The 16,619-nt window shown below is 36.3% G+C and overlaps 1 protein-coding gene across 11 annotated transcripts in view; it reads left to right on the top strand.

The window, feature by feature from the left end:
- Positions 1–16,619, top strand: part of EPHA6 (EPH receptor A6) — a 780,034-nt gene that overhangs the window by 79,657 nt on the left and 683,758 nt on the right. For 2 of the 11 annotated variants that reach the window (XM_070243947.1, XM_023623980.2), the window contains one exon: positions 11,734–11,809. The exons of the other annotated variants lie outside the window; for them this stretch is intronic. In XM_070243947.1, coding sequence (XP_070100048.1) covers positions 11,734–11,809 — 76 coding nt within the window. The remainder of the gene's footprint in view (positions 1–11,733; positions 11,810–16,619) is intronic. 11 annotated transcript variants of the gene reach the window in all.

Raw genomic sequence — 16,619 nt, 5'->3', positions numbered from 1 at the left:
TTTTTCATTTGGTCTTTTAAGGCACAGAAGATTCTCCAACTTTTTTGGGAAGACTTATACTGCTGAAGGTTGAATGAGGCAACTCCTTTTTGGGACACCTGGGACTCTGAATTTCACAGCATTTGTATATCTGTTTCTTACTAGATTGTGAACTCTTAGAGAAATGGGTTCAGTGTCTCATCTGTATCTGAGTTAGGCAGCTTAGTGCCTTCCATATGACAGATGTTCAATGAAAGTTGAATAATTAAATAGATGTACAAGTAACACATTATTTTAGGTAAGATATTGGTTAAATGCTGTATTTTGTAACTCATTGGAGCTGGAACAGCTTGGTACTAACTTTGGGCAGAATTAGCTGTGAAAAAAAGACTAAATTATTGTGAAAATTGAACCATGTTCTTATTCATTATTGGTCTTGAGTACAGGTAGAAAAGTTTATACATTTACTCTCATTTTTGTATTTTACACAGTCCAGTTTATTTTCTCACTAAAATTGAAGTTGAAAGATGGGAGGGGAAATATTTACCTATGAAATAAAGTCTATAAAAGAGCTTATAAGCTATTTAAACAGCACTAATCAACACATAATATCCCTCCAAAGAATTAATGACCAGTTTAGAACAGTTGATGAGCTGAATCACATCTGGGAAATATTCAACCCAGATGGTTATTAATCCTGTACCTTGTTATTAAGATGTAAATAAAAAATAGAACATATGGATTTTTAATGGTTGATAGATGGGCTGCAAATTTTAGAGAATTTATACTAATCAGTCAAGCTTTCAAAAAGCATAGGTCAGCATTAAATGTTAAATAGGTTTTTGTAATCTGTTTTCCATGCAATTAGTATTTTTTAATGTACCATAGTAAGCAAAATAAGTTCTTAAAATGGTTTGACTTTTATTTTAGTAAAGCAAAATCTGTGTGCATAAATGTAATACTTAACTTAGTTTTCTCCCCCCATAATTAGGTAGCAATATATGTACCAAAATATTTCAATGAAATGAAAAAAGTCATTCAACTAAAAGCAGGAAGATAGGATTTTAAAAACATATATATATTTTATATATGTGTGTATATATATTTATAAGTATAATATACATAAATATATATATTTATATATATATGTGCATGTATATATATGTATATATAAACATAGAGACACATATATTTTATCCTTTGAATGTTCATACATTCTGTAGACGATATTTGGAGAGGTAAAATTAAATCTATATTGCTGATTTAGATAGCTCAATTTAATAATCTTATTCATTTAATCAAATTATATGCTTACCGTAAATGCAGTGCTTTCTGATACACATTAGAAGGGATTTCTTCCTCATCATAAGACAAATATTGGAACCATTCAGTCAATTCCCTATATATTTCTTAGCAGCTCTTGGATAATTTTAAATTCTTTCTCTCCTTGTAGGTGAATCAGGATAAATTATCAGTAATATATTTCAGTGTATATTCCAATGTATTAATCATTTTTTGTGCAGTCTAGTGTTTATTTCATACCAATATGTGTGTGAGTCTATACATATATATATATATATATATATATATAATATTTCTGATTGTTTCTTCTTGCTTTCCTCTCCTTTTGCTTCATTTCACTCTGATTTTGCCTCCTCCACCATTATTTTTACTCTTTTTATAGTGGAAGTTATTCCATCATTTATATCATTGACATCTTAAATATACTTATCAATCTTTTCAGGCTGTGTTGTGAAATTATTTTCATCCATATGTACTTTGTGTCATTATTGATTTTATTGGCTCTCTTCCCTAGTGTTAGATTTCCTCAGCTTGGTTCAGTTCTTTCTTGCCAAACTAGGTCTGCAGATTACTCAGCAACCACGTTTGTTTGTTTTTAGCTTCAGTCCATGTGTTGAGGTGGGCAGTGAAATGGTGTAAAAAGTCAGGTTTCAAGCAGTAAGCTTGGCCTCTGACTTGTCTCATGTGAATGGTTTTTGGTTCTCTGCTTCTCCTGAGGAGTTCAGATTACCAGCCACTGGTACTTGCTTTCAGACTGAAGTCTCAGCAGACCTTTGGCTTCGGGTCTCCTCATTGCAAAGGGTTCAGTTTTTCTTCCGAGAAGTTCTTATCTTTTTTTGTTCTGGCTGTGTGGTTTTGATTTTATCATTTTACGTTTTATTTATCATTTCTCTCTGTTGAACAGAGAAGGGTCATCAAAACAAGGGACTTTGACATCACCTTGAATAGAAATTCAGCATAAAAATTGCCTGTTCACTCACCTGTTGGATAGAGGATCTTTTAAATATGTTAGTTTTTGTAAATTTTTCATTTGTCAATTAAGGTTGCATAGTTTTTAAGTGCAATCAATTTATTTAAAATTTTAGAACCAGCCCTTTTGCAAAAAGGCTTTCAAGATTTTATATTTTTAAAAGCGTGAACAATGTTTCTGTCCTTTATACTGTTAGTCATTAAAAAACTACCACAGCGCTGGCCCTGTGGCCGAGTGGTTGAGTTAGTGCACTCCGCTGCAAGTGGCCCAGTGTTTCGTCACTTCGAATGTGGGCGAGGACATGGCGCTGCTCATCAAGCTGTGCTGAGGTGGCATCCCACATGCCACAGCTAGAAGGACCCACAACTAAATATACAACTAGGTACTGGGGGGCTTTGGGGAGAAAAAGGAAAAAAATAAAATCTTTAAAAAAAAAAAAAAGAAAACTACCACAAAACTAAAACAGCTATTTTCCCCAATATCGTTCATAGTATTTCAGGAAAAAAATCATATACAAATAGTTGTTACAGTTTTATTGTAATCAAGAAAGCAGTAAGATTTTTTAGAATTGTATTTTATTGTCATTGCCTGCTAAGGTCTCTACAAATACCAGTACCTTGGTAACAAAGTTTTTGTACAAACACCAATTGCCATCCAATGCCAATTGCCTGTTTTATTTTATGTGTTTTATACTCAGCTTCAGGGAGATGCACACGTACGCACACACACACACTCTGTCTCTGTTTTTCAGTGTTCTTAATGCCCAGTAGTGATCTTGCTGTGTGTGTATTAGCAGACTGAATTTCTGCTTACAGCAGCTATTTTTGCTCATCCTCTCATTTGCTTTCAACCAGATTTTGGCAGGTGCTCTCACCACACCACACTGGATAAGGCAGAGGGCAAGGTACCCTTTGCTTTTTGTCCTTGAAGTTTACACTCAATCATGAATGCATCTTATGTTTTCCCAGCTCTAGCCTGGCTGTTCTGTTCAGAGACTTGCTCTCTGTTTAGAAAAGCAGTCTGTACCCAATGTCTTCAAAATATGCTCTTCTGCAGTCTATTCCTTCTATATAAAACTAAATGTGTCATTTGTGCCTGAGCAGATGTTAACAAATATAATCAGAAATTCTAATGTAGCTACCTATATAGAGAACAGCAAAATAAAGAGGGGAGGGGGCTAACTAAAATTAAAGTGTAGTTCAGTGACTTTATGTAAGAATTTTTCCAAATAGATTCCAAAATTCATAAATATTCTGTGAGTGTGCTGATTGACAATATGAATAACGTAACAGAAATCTTCCCAACAAATTTTGGCATTTCAGGGCGCAGCCCAGTGGCGCAGCGGTTAAGTTTGCACGTTCCACTTCTCTTTGGCCCGGGGTTCGCCGGTTCGGATCCCAGGTGCGGACATGGCACCTCTTGGCAAGCACCATGCTGTGGTAGGTGTCCCACATATAAAATGGAGGAAGATGGGCACGGATGTTAGCTCAGGGCCAGTCTTCCTCAGCAAAAAGAGGGGGATTGGCGGTAGTTAGCTCAGGGCTAATCTTCCGCAAAACAAAAAAAAATTTCGGCATCTCATTATATAAGATTTGGTAATTTCTCCCTTTGCCCATGGAAAGTATAATATAGGGTAATGAACTAGTCCTCATTGGTGAACTAGCCAGTGCTGCCACTTAGTGCTGGACAGTTCTCAAGGCAAAATGTTTCGTTCCTTAGTTCAGAATTTTTTTAATCCTAAACTCTTAAGACTTCACTTAAAAAATAAATGAAAATGAAAATTGTTGACTTTATAATGTTTTACATTACTTGAATTTTAAGAAATTTTTGAAATAAATATTGCTTAAAAATGAAAACCTGTATTGAAACTAGTGATACCTAGTTGGAATTTAACTCTCAACTGGCACAGTGCCTAGAAACGAACCTCAGCCTTTACGTATGTTACCATATTATATTCATTATCCAAACTAGTTTTAATATTAAAGCAATGAACTCTCCATAATTACTTAATATTTGTAATATGACTTAAATATTGGTATTGGGAGCCATGCAAAAGGTAAGACATAGATTTATGTTGAAATAGGAAAAACATAGCTTATAGAAGAAATCCATCGCAGCAAGAACAATAGAGGATAGTTTTATAGCCTCATCAGTACCTTCCTACCTTCATCCCCTCACTCTCACTACACTGATCTCCTTTGGGGAGTCAGAGCAATTACTCAAAATTTCAAAGGATTCTTTGATTCCCAGTTTTTTCCGATTCATAAGTTACTTAAATAATATGTATGACCAATGACTTTTTTTGTATACATGTAAGAAATGTAATTTTTAGAGAATTTCGATAACCAATCATTACTAGTTAAATGTATAACCTAATCAGGTATTATTATATATAATATTATACATTATATCATGTATTAGTTTCCTAGAGCTGCCATGATTTTCCCAAACTGGTTGGCTTAAAACAAGAAGAATTTAGGGGGCTGGCCCCATGGCCGAGTGGTTAAGTTCGCACGCTCCGCCTCAGGCGGCCCAGTGTTTCGTCGGTTCGAATCCTGGGCGCGGACATGGCACTGCTCGTCAGACCACGCTGAGGCAGCGTCCCACATGCCACAACTAGAGGAACCCACAACGAAGAATACACAACTATGTACCGGGGGGCTTTGAGGAGAAAAAAGGAAAAAAAAAAAAAAAAACAAGAAGAATTTATTTTCTCAGAGTTCTGGAGGCCAGAAGTATGAAATCAAGATATTGGCAAAGCCAAGCTCCCTCTGAAGACCTTAGGAAAGAATCCTTCCTTGCCTCTTCCAAGCTCCTGGTGTTTTCCAAGAATCCATGGCTTCTCTTGGCTTGTAGCTGCATCGTTCTACTCTGCCTCCATATTCACATGGCTGTCTCTGTGTGTGTCTGTGTCTTCACATGGCTTTCTTACAAGGATACCAGTCATTGGATTTAAGGTCTACCCTAATTCAGTATGACCTTATCTTACTTGATTATATCTGCAAAGATCCTATTTCAAAATGAGGTCACATTTACAGGTTCCAGATGGACATGAAGCTTTGGGGGATGCTATTCAACTCACTAAATGTCAGCATATGAATTTTCATAGTGATATAAGATGTATACTTATGATTTAAAGTAGAGCACTGTGACAGTCAAATATGTAGGCTGATTCATTATGAAGTCAATACTGTGGTTCGGTTTATGTCTCTTTGAGATTAACATCTGACATTCTGTGTAAACTCATTCTCATTAAGGAGTAGTTGGAAAGCTAAGGAGAGTTAAACACATAAGCATTAATAAAAAATATTTGTTAGTTATGTGCTGGTAAAATGATTAGTGCTCTCTGTCATCTGTCTTTTAGTATTTCATTGTAAGTAGTAGTCCTGTGTCATGGAGGATGCTGTCTTTAGTGAAATTGGAAGAAATGCTGTTAAATACAACACAGAGAATAATGGAAACAAAGGGATTTGTGAATTTGCATTTTTTCCCCTAATTTCAGGAAATAATCTTACTTCACAATTTAGATATGGTCTCCAACAGCTCTTATATAGATCTTGAAGTTTTGAAATGATGAAATGTATAATCATTTTCTGTGAACTCTTAGGGGTGCTTCCCACTGTCAGGCTTTGGCCTGTTATACACCGGGAATCATGGGCAATTAAAGTAAATTATTATCCAAACTAGTTCCTTTTGAAAATGAAGTGGATGACTGTGGGACAAGAGATGTAGACAGGGTATTCAGTCCTGCTGGCTATTTATTAATCTACTAATCTTTTTATTGATACTTGGAATAATTCTCTCTTACGTGCATCAACATAGAAGAAAAGTGATGACCAGACATAGCTTCTCTCAGTTACGAATAATGTTTCACGGTCATTGAACTAAGGAGTAAGTGGGTGTGAATTTGGTGAGATGACAGTGCAGATTGGTGTTATATGTTTTGTGTAATCCCACAAAGGGGAGAAACTACATATGTAATTTTGAGGAAAAAGTAAAAGCTACTGTCTGTTTAAAATTTCACATGTAAAAAATTAAATATTCTTGTATACATGTCTTCTCTATCTCAAGTGCTTGGATAACTGCAAATGAAATTAAATGGTATTGAATATCATAAGAATATCATTGAAAATATTCTGAAAGGAGACTAAATCTTTTTTAAAAAAACTCCATTAATGTTGATGATGCTTCCTAGGGGGAAAGGATCAGAACTTTCTTTTTAGGATCTTCAATTTTAAATAGCTGCAAATTCAGTTATATAAGTTCATCTGTTGAGTCTCATTTATAATAGAGGATATGTAGAAAGATATATGTTTCAGGGATATATTTTTCAGTCTTCAGTTATAAGAAAAAAGCAAAAAATCAAAATAGAGGAAGAAGGAAGAAAGTGAATACAGTGAACATAAAAATAAAGGAGTTGAGGGAAGAAAGCCACTTGCTTTTGAGGAACAGAGAATATGGCTGTGATAGGAAGCATGGAAAGAGATGTTGGTTTTGGAAGTTCTTTATTATCTGCAGAATGTTACTGAATAAGAAGGTTTACATGGAGTGCTTTTGCACTCTGGCATGTGCCGCTGCAATTAAGCATCCTCTTTGTCTCTGTCAGTCATGCCCCCTCAAAGACTGATTTCAAAGAATTGCTCTTTATGAGAGGGAGGACGTGAGGAAACATTTGAAAGAACAAGTGATTAATGGCATCATTACTGAGTCCTATAGCTGTTATGCAAAACCTACAGTCTTTCTTTGAAAAAGATGGAGAAGTCTGGAGTATCCATGGATTTCCACGTTCTGAATCTTTGACCCCAAATGTATTAATATAACAGAAGATAAACTTGACTGTCTGGCTAGATAGGAAGTGATGATCAGTGTTGATTCTGACTACACTTTTGGCTGGGAGTAGAAAAGAACTAATATCATTTCTGTTTTATGAATTATGACATTTGATGCCTAGAGGCAGCATGTTAGGAGAGAGGCTAAAACTCGTGGAGAATGAGGCCTTCAGTAAGACAAGGCAGCGCTTGTCAGTCAGTTGATGAGACTCTCATCAGCCAGGGGATTCTGAAGCTCTCTGCGGTGGGCACCTTAGGTGGTTAACCCAAGTGTATTTATGTGACTTGCAGCAGGCCCAGCCATTTGAGTTTGTTAATGAGGAAATAGCACATGTGCTGGCTATCACAGAAGAAGAAAAATACATAGATGTGTATGTGCACGCTTCAGAGGATTGCCTCATGTTGTATGTATGCTTAAGTGACAAAAGCTATTTCAGGACTATATGTATAACGTAACCTTATATTTAACCTTAGAACAATACCTGCAAGAGTTATTGGCACTATATATGTATGCACAATAGACATACAATCAGAAAAATATTTGGTGAGTGTCTTCCAATTGGTTATACTGTGGTAATCTTATTGCCTTCTGGATTCAGGCTTGGACTTAGAGGACTTGGAGAAGATGACTCTTACCTTTTTACTTTATATCCTTAAAAAAAAGAAAATGGAATTATAGATGATGTTCACGTTCATTTTTCCATACCATGAATATTTTTTTTTTTGAGGAAGATTAGCCTTGAGCTAACATCTGCTGCCAATCCCCCTCTCTTTTTTTTTCCTTTTTCGCTGAGGAAGCGTGGCCCTGAGCTAACATCTGTGCCCATCTTCCTCCACTTTATATGCGGGATGCCTACCACAGCATGGCTTGCCAAGTGGTGCCATGTCAGCACCCAGGATCTGAACCGGTGAACCCCAGGCTGCCGAAGCAGAACGTGCGAACTTAACTGCTTCACTGCCGGGCCGGCCCCTTCACATTCATTTTTATGCTTTTATTATAAGCAAAGAAATGCTTGGACCTCTAAAAAGGGATAGAATTATTAAAATTTTGGTGTCATGTTAGATAGAATAGAAATAAAACCAAATGATTTATGACTTAAACTCACATTGAAGGAACAACAACACTCCTCCTATGTTACCTAATGGATGAGAAAAGTGTCTTAGTCCTTAGGGAAAAAGTAGAGGGGGATTTGTTACGAAATCCATCTTACCAAGGAGAGCAAGGAGGGAACACGCTTCATTTTCTGGCAGAGAGTCTACATGGATAATTATGATTTTAAAGAGTTTTCAAGTGACCATTGGTCACCTTCCAACAAGTTGTAGAAATAGTGTTATTATAAACTATTTGGATATGCAGTTATGTCTACTAATTTTGTATTACTGTGTCAATTCTGCCAAACATCTGTAAAATATACAGTCTACATAGAACCAAAAGAAAGGTTGAAAATTGTCCTAGAAAGTATTTTTTATCTATTGTAGTTACAAATAAAGTACAGGGACTTAAAGACATCACTATGATTTACTACAGAGAGTGGGATGATTATGCAGTGTCACAAAACTTGCTGCTAATTTATCAATGTGTTATTTCCAATAAGAAAGACAATGAAGAGGTGGAGCAGAACCATGGGAAGATTTGGGGCAATGGAGACTTTGTGGCATTCCTTAGTACCTCATGGGATTGCTACATTGGGAAGAATGGGCACACTTGCTGTGAGATTGAGCAGATATTTGGCAGAAAGTTATTATTTTTTTTGGTGAGGAAGATTGTCCATGAGCTAACATCTGTTGCCAGTCTTCCTCTATTTTTTATGTGGGGTGCCACCGTGGCATGGCTTGATGAGTGGGATGTAGGTCCGCACCCAGGATCCAAGCCTGCAAACCCCAGGCCACCAAAGCAGAGCGCATGAACTTAACCACTGTGCCACCAGGCTGGCACCAGAAAGTTATTTTAAGGCAATGAATTTGTCTTGTCTAGCAGAAAAACATGTCTTCTGAGGGGGAATTATAGCAGGAAATTGTTTACAAACATGTTAGAAGGACTGGAGGAGTAAAAGGGGAGCAAATATACATCAAGATCATTAACTGCAGGAAACTAATGTTATGCCTGAGGCTGGAGGGGCAAAAGGAAAGTGATTTTCTAGAGCCCCCCTGGAGGGGAGCTGCTGTGGCCACTGCTGCTGTTGAAACTACTGACTCCCCATTTTTCAGCAAGCCAGGAGTCACACACCTACACTGATGCTGCAGGAATGTTGGGGCACACAATGCAGCTGAAGCTCTTGGATTCATCTGTGCCATGGCTGGAGTCCACATCTCAGTTGCTGCTGCAGCATTGCCAGGTGCCAGAGCCGGTGAGGCTGTGCTGCTGAGACGGCTGAACTACCCGTGTGTCTGCTGCCAGAGCCAGAAGCAGTGGAGGGGAAAAATGCCATTTATCCTCCTACATTTAATATCCCCCCAGTGTCTCTCATCGACAGGCCCCAACTGGAAGTCAGGCAGCAATGGATTCTAGGAATCGTCGCCACGTGTACTAATTGTATGTGTTAACAAGTATACATTGAGCATCTGCTGTGTGCAGGTATATTTTAAACACTGGGGACTTGAAAGTGAACACAACAGAGAAAGCTTCTGCCTCCATCATGCAGAGAGAGAAAATAATTACATGTATCAGTTACTATTGATGTAAATGATGATAAGCACTAAGAAGAAATAAGTAATGAGAGAAGAGAGACAGACTGATAGTGAAATGGTACTGGCGTTGGAGGAGATCTCACTGACAAAGTGATATTTGAGAATGGGTGTTGGGCCATGTGGGTGTCAGGGAAGAGGGATCTCGGGAGAGGTGTCATCTAGTGCACAGCCTTCCAAGGTGGGTGATTGTCAAACTGAGGAAGCTCATGCGAGCCAGCATGGGTGCTGCCAAGTTGAGGACCAAGGGATATGATATCACTCCCTCTCCTGCGTTATCATCAGTGAGCTCATTTGACTCAGATATTCTGTGGAACCCTCTTTGAGAGACTCTGTTCGAAAGATGCAACAGAAATTTGTAGGTATTTGTCAGGATTCCAGTAGTGGCAGTATTTCTAAATATGTTACAGGGTGATGATATGCGTGAAGCTCCTGCCAAATAAAATTAGCTCTCAAAGAAATGAAAACTATAACATTTTAGTTGTTAAATTAAAATTGCAAACAGACAATAAGACCAATAAAAGAGCGTTAAAAGTAGGTGTTCTTGTTCATGCTGATAGCACTGTATATACTGGAAAGCAAATACATACCACAAACCATAAAACCAAAAACCTTCTTTCCTAGTATTACCGTTTATGAGAATCTTGCCTGGAGAAAGCAAAAGTACATCTGATAGGTACTTGAAGGTGTTAACCACCTAGGTGCGTAACATTTCTGAGAGAACAAAGAAAAATAGCTTTAGAACTTGAAGTACATTAATTGAACATATTTATGATGCTATAAATAGAGTTTCACTCAATCATAGAATACCTACACATTGTAGAATCTCATATTTTAAGATTTTTTAATTAGAATAACTTTGTAAGTAATGTGAGTACATACCTAACCTAGTAGGAATGTGTTTTATGGTGACTTGGGTGTATTAAGAACTCCAATATCTTAAAATCTTTCCTGTTCTGTGAATAATTTTATTGGAATATTTTGTTTCAATATTCTTTGAAAATTATTCTAAATAGGATATAGAATGTTGTGCCTGTGTTTGGCTTTTTTTAATGGTGATTTTAATGTTCAGAATTATTTGTCTGAGCACGCAGTTACTCCCTCCATGACACTTGGCTTAATCATCCAGCATCCTGAATTCATCTAATTAAGTGTGAAAATACAGATTAAAAAAATCACGTAGAATATTGTTGTATCTTTCTGCAAAGGAAATAAATACAAAATTAAATTAAAAGTTATGAAGGTTATCTAAACCAAACTATTTCACAATTCTCTGACGCTGGATTCTGGAATGGTAAATGCATCTGAATTTAAATATCTTATGTTTTTTGTCACATGTAGAAAAACTTATAGCTTATAAAAATAGCTTGCAGCGTGTAGGAAAGAAGACTATTAATTATTCTCATCAGGTTTTTCTTACTATTATTAGGCTCACCAAGAGTCACAATCTCTATAGATGCTCAAGAAGAGAAACTGGTTTTAATTGACCATATATGGATCTTTTAAATATAGTAAATTTTTAGGCTACAAGAGTAATGAATTTTTTCATAGATTATCTACACATTGTAGGATCTCATGTTTTAAGATTTTTTTAATTAGGATAACTTTGTAAGTAATGCAAGTACATACCTAACCTATTATGTAGGAGTGTGTGTGTATGTGCATGTGTGCATACACACATATAAATGGATTAGGAGTTCAAAACTCAAAATTACATCTTAAAAAATCAGAATATGATAGGTCTACTGAGTACAGATCATGTTGAAAAATCGTTGAGAAACCTAGTGAATTACTGAAAATGTTTTTTCTTTCTTTTCTTGTTCCTTTTTTAAAAAAAAAACTATTCAGATTCGTTTACCAAGAAATTGCTAAGCATAGCTGTAAGAGAGAGAGGTGCTAGGCAAGATAATTTCCATCCCCTACTTTCTCTCTCTCTCTCTTTGTCTGTTTTTACTTTTATTTCTGCAGATCCTGCAGTCTCAGATTTCCACTCTGTTCTGAGACCAGCACTGTATGTGAAGTGGGTCAGTGTCAGCCATCTTTGGTAAGTTTCACTTGAGCCCAGGCCTTTGTCCTCCCTGGTTCTCTGTCTCTTTGCTCTTGGAACTCCATTCCTACTGCTCTTACACCTGCTGAGCAGTGCATCAGACTCTCTTATGAGCATCTTTCTTTTTATCTTTTTCCTTTTTTATTGCTGAGAAAGATTTGCCCTGAGCTAATGTCTGTGCCAACCTGCCTGTATGTTTTAGTATGTGGGCTGCCAGCATGGCCTCTAACAGAGCGATATAGGTTGGTGCCTAGGAACCAAACTAGGGCTGCCAAAGTGGAGTGTGCTCAGCTTAACCACTAGCCACTGGGGCTGGCCCCACTGAGCATCTTGAGCACTCCACCAGCAGAGGAACTCATCTCATAGGTGTTCCCCTTCAGACATCCTGACGTGCCATGTACACTTGTACCCTGTTCTACCTTTTATTAGAATACCTTTGTGTCTTTGCACCTTTGTCTACAGTTTCAAGTTATTTCATCATTTTTTGTCTTAATTTTTTATGTTGCTTCTTGTGGTCCATACAATTACATTGCGGCAGCAGAATCTTAACAGTAGTTGGCTTGGGGCAACCATGGAGTTAGGACATAAAGAATTTTTTACTCTAGAAAGTTTAGGCTAGAGTAGAAAGGTGCTGCAGGATTTGCACCACTAGAAGTAAGTAGGAGAAACCAGGATGTGGGGGAGAATCAAGATGTGAGAAAGGACACAAGGTTCTGCAAGGATAAGATGATCAGGTCTAGGTTTCCAAGACAGTGAGTTCCTCATAAATGACCCCTGGAATTCTGGTAGGAGTGGTAGGCTGTGAAGGAGGAGGAATTGGGTACTAAGGAACTGGAGATAGTAGTAGACAAAAGTAGGTCCCTAGGTTGAATTTATAAATGATGACTTCCTGCCACTCGTCCTACTCTTGATGAGATCTCATGGAAGGTGCTAATTAGAGGATCTGCAGAAATTTTTTAAAAAGTATAAAATTTCTGTTATCTGTCATTCATTAAAATGTGTTTAGCACTTTCTTGAAAATTTTGCTATAGAAACCTTGAATGCAAATATTTTGATTGAGCACTAAAATACTTTACCTTGTTTCCTTATTATTGTTTATTGTGCACCTATAATGTTCAAGGACTGTTATAGACGTAAGTATTATACACCCCACTGAAAAAATTGATTGTTCCAATTGTCTGTTGATTATGATGATGGAAAAGTTACAAATAAGATTTATCAGTTTCTGGTGTCTTGCAGCTATTTCTGCATCTTTACCTATTGTTGATAACAAGGGAAAAATTATTTTGATATTTCTCTCCTATTGTTTTATAATTGCCTTACTTTTTTCATCCTTTGTTTACCTTGATATTCTTAATTTTAGTATCTTTAATGTTTGGTAAAAGACATCAGGTTCTTGAGAAGATACAGGGGTATTTCCTATTTTTGATTTTCTTAATTAATGATTGATTTATTATTGATTTTAAGATATCCAACAGTATTTCCTCGAAGTCATATATATGGTATAATATAACAAAATAATTTATAATGTATTCTGAGAAACTTGGGAAAATGTCAAAGTTCAGTACCATTTAAACAAATAGATTAAGATAAAAAGTTTTTTTTTTGCTTCTATAAGTCCATATTACATGTTTATATATAATTCTGTTCCAAAGGACAATTTAGTCTTATTTATTTATTTAATTAACAATTCTTCTTTTATTCTATTAATACAGGAATAAAACTGAATAACAATTTGAAAAATGTTTCAGATATTTCACCAGAAATTTGCCATGTCCTACCACCAATGATAGAGTATGGCAAAATGAATACTGACTTGTATAGCTTTTTTTGTAAGATTGAATTTTATATTGCATGTTTCTCGTATTTTGTGTACTTGGATAACTTACTATTAGTTCTTATCTGAAGTCAGTAGGTAGAGTAAATATTATATTTCTTAATTATTTTAATTCAAATTTTGCCAATTTTCATTTCATATTCTGAGATAATATCTATTATTGACTGAGTGCAGTGGAATCTAGGGACAACTGGGTGGGAGGGTTGGCTGGTATGAGAGGATTTTTTTTAGAGAAAGAGAAATAAGTTTTGAGTTGTTTTTAAAGTTTTACAGTAAAGAAAATTTTTTCTGTGTTCTTATTGTTATAAATGTTGATGACTTTGAAAGCAAAGCTATTTGCGTTTACTTGGAGGCTCTGTGAGATGAAAGGATCATCTTAATCTGGTTTTAAGGGGATGGCTTTGTTGACGTTAATCTACTATGAGCCAGAAATAAAGTCTTCAGAGATTGGTAAAATAATTGAAGCAGCTGGGAAGGATAAAGAACAGGAGCCAAAGGTTTCTTTAACTTTGTATTGATTCAATTAGTTAGTGATATAGTCTATAAGGTGTCAGCGAGAGATATAGAGAGGTGTAGACAGACTTTTGATGATAGGTATGATTTTTTTTATGTTCATTTATCTGGTTGTTTTTGTTCTGTCCTTATCTTAAAAAATAAATAGTTTGCAGAGCTTTTTCATGACAGCTAAGTGGCATATTAACTTTCTAAAGAATTGGTTTTTAAACTAATATAGTTAGTTTAGATGAGGATGATTTGGGCCCAGCTTTCAGATAATTAAGAAGGAAAGAATAATTTATTTTAATTTCTTAAACTAGTCCACCAGATTCATAATCTTTGGACTCATTTTCAAAAATAAGTACCAGGGAAAAATTCTGGCATAAAAAATATATATGAATTTTGTTTCACAAATATCTTTCAATGCTTGTTTGACTGAGTTTTATTCTTTTCTGCTGGCTCACCTCTCATTGGCATTTGGGGAATGGCTAATATTCACCTATGAGAGATTAAACAAATGTATGTTTGTAATAAAACTAGCAGTATATATCTCTGGTTTCACTTACTAAATTTATTTGTTTTACCTCTTTCCAGAAAGGATATGAGGCAACTGTTATAACACTGTACTTTCTCTGTAAATTAATTTCTAACTTTGAAATTAAAGAGGGAATCACTTTAATATATTCTAAATATTTGATCTTAAGAAGCTTTCACAGTACTTTTTATGTTGAAAGTGCTCAATATGTTTTTTATATAAAGGAACGAAGTTGAAAGACATGACAAATCTCAGTAAGTTGCATAACTCAACAGTTGTGTTGTGTGAGTAACTGTAATATTGTGGTCTCAATCCTCCACTTTCTTAATGGGCCACTTGGGATGGGAGTTGTGAATGTTGATGCTGCTGCTGAATTCTGCTGCCTGACCTTGAGCAAGGTCCTCTGTGTCTCTGGGTGTATATTTCTTCAATTATAAACAATATGGGAGTTGATCTAGATATAATCTAAGCTTTCACTCTTCCATCATGTGTCTGTGAATAGCCCATTTGTGCTTGCACACTCCCATAAATATTTAGCTTAATTATTAATTACTGAGGCTGTCCAATCCATCTCTGGATAATTCTAAGTGCCAGTAAAGTCTTTCTCATATTGAGCTAAAATCTGTCTTTCAAAGTTTTGTGTTGTTCATAAATGTGCTGTGTGTGCCCTCGGTATATTCATAGAAATAACTGATGAAAGTAGTATACAGGACTGGTCAGGGCATTGTGTTTGGGTTATGTTTTTTAACAACCAAAAAATCTGTTAACCCACTTTTAAATAAGTACGTTTGGACATGGCCATTCAATTAGTAGTAATTGATTAATTGTCCTTGTGGTTTCAGCCAACATTTCTCCATTGTGCATGGAGGGACATCACAGAAACTTGACAGATGCCTTGCAAAGTCATGATCCATTTTGATGAATGCATTTTCTAGTAGGGAACAAAGGAGGAAAGGAAGGAAGGAAGGAGGAAAGGAGAAAGGAAGAGAAGGAATGTCAGAAGGAAGGAAGGGAGAGAGGAAAGAAGGAAGAAATTAATTTATATGAGTAAGACTTACTGTTAGAGAATCCATAGGGTTCTTTATACTCATGAATTTTGCCTTTGCAAATGCCATTTCCTCTACATCATCAATTTTTCCATTTCCACCAAATGTGCTATAATATCTCCCATGTTTGAAATAATCCTCCTTTAGCCAGTGTCCATTTTTTTTGGCTCACATTCTCACAATTTTTCCACTAAAACTGGTCTTAGTAACTCTTAAAATCGTTAACTTCATATTTCCAAATATTTTGGTCAGTTTGCATTGTATTCGCCCTCTCACAAAGATTTGGCAGCATTGATCACTGCCCCTCCTCTCTCGTTTGTAAATACTGTGTTCACCTGACTTCCAGGTTTTTGTATTCTGTGTGTTTTCCTTCTATTTTATTGGCCTTGTCTCATCAATAGTGACAAGTGATCCCATCTGGTTGGTGGCTTAAATAACATTAATTTAGCAGTGTGTCCTAAAATTGTGTGTTTTTCTCTAGTGTTACCTGTGAACTCCAGGCTTTTGTATCTAACTCTCTATTTGACATCACCGCTTAGATGTCTAATGGGAATCTCAAAGCTCTCTCCAAGAGGGAATTGTAGATTCCTGTCACCCACCAAAAACAAAGCAAAACAAATCCCCCTCCCCCATTCTCCTGGTCTCTGTAAATCCAAGCCATAATCTCTCCAGTTGCTTGGGCAACAGACGTGGGAATCAGCCTTGCTCTCTCTCTGCCATCAAATACAGCTTCAACTTGACCACTTGCTGGCAGATTCACCACCACCATCATAGTCCTGAGCTGGCAACAGCCTAGTAACTGATCTCTCTTCTTTCTACTTCTTGCCTGATTCTCCCCACAACTCCCGTGGAGATTCTTGAAAGTTAGATCCTATCTCTGCTTTGTTCTAAACC

The sequence above is a fragment of the Equus caballus genome, chromosome 19, assembly GCF_041296265.1.
Source record: "Equus caballus isolate H_3958 breed thoroughbred chromosome 19, TB-T2T, whole genome shotgun sequence".
Taxonomy (NCBI): Eukaryota; Metazoa; Chordata; class Mammalia; order Perissodactyla; family Equidae; genus Equus; species Equus caballus.
The sequence above is the reverse complement of the archived record's forward strand: the minus strand, read 5'-3'. Positions and strand labels throughout refer to the sequence as shown.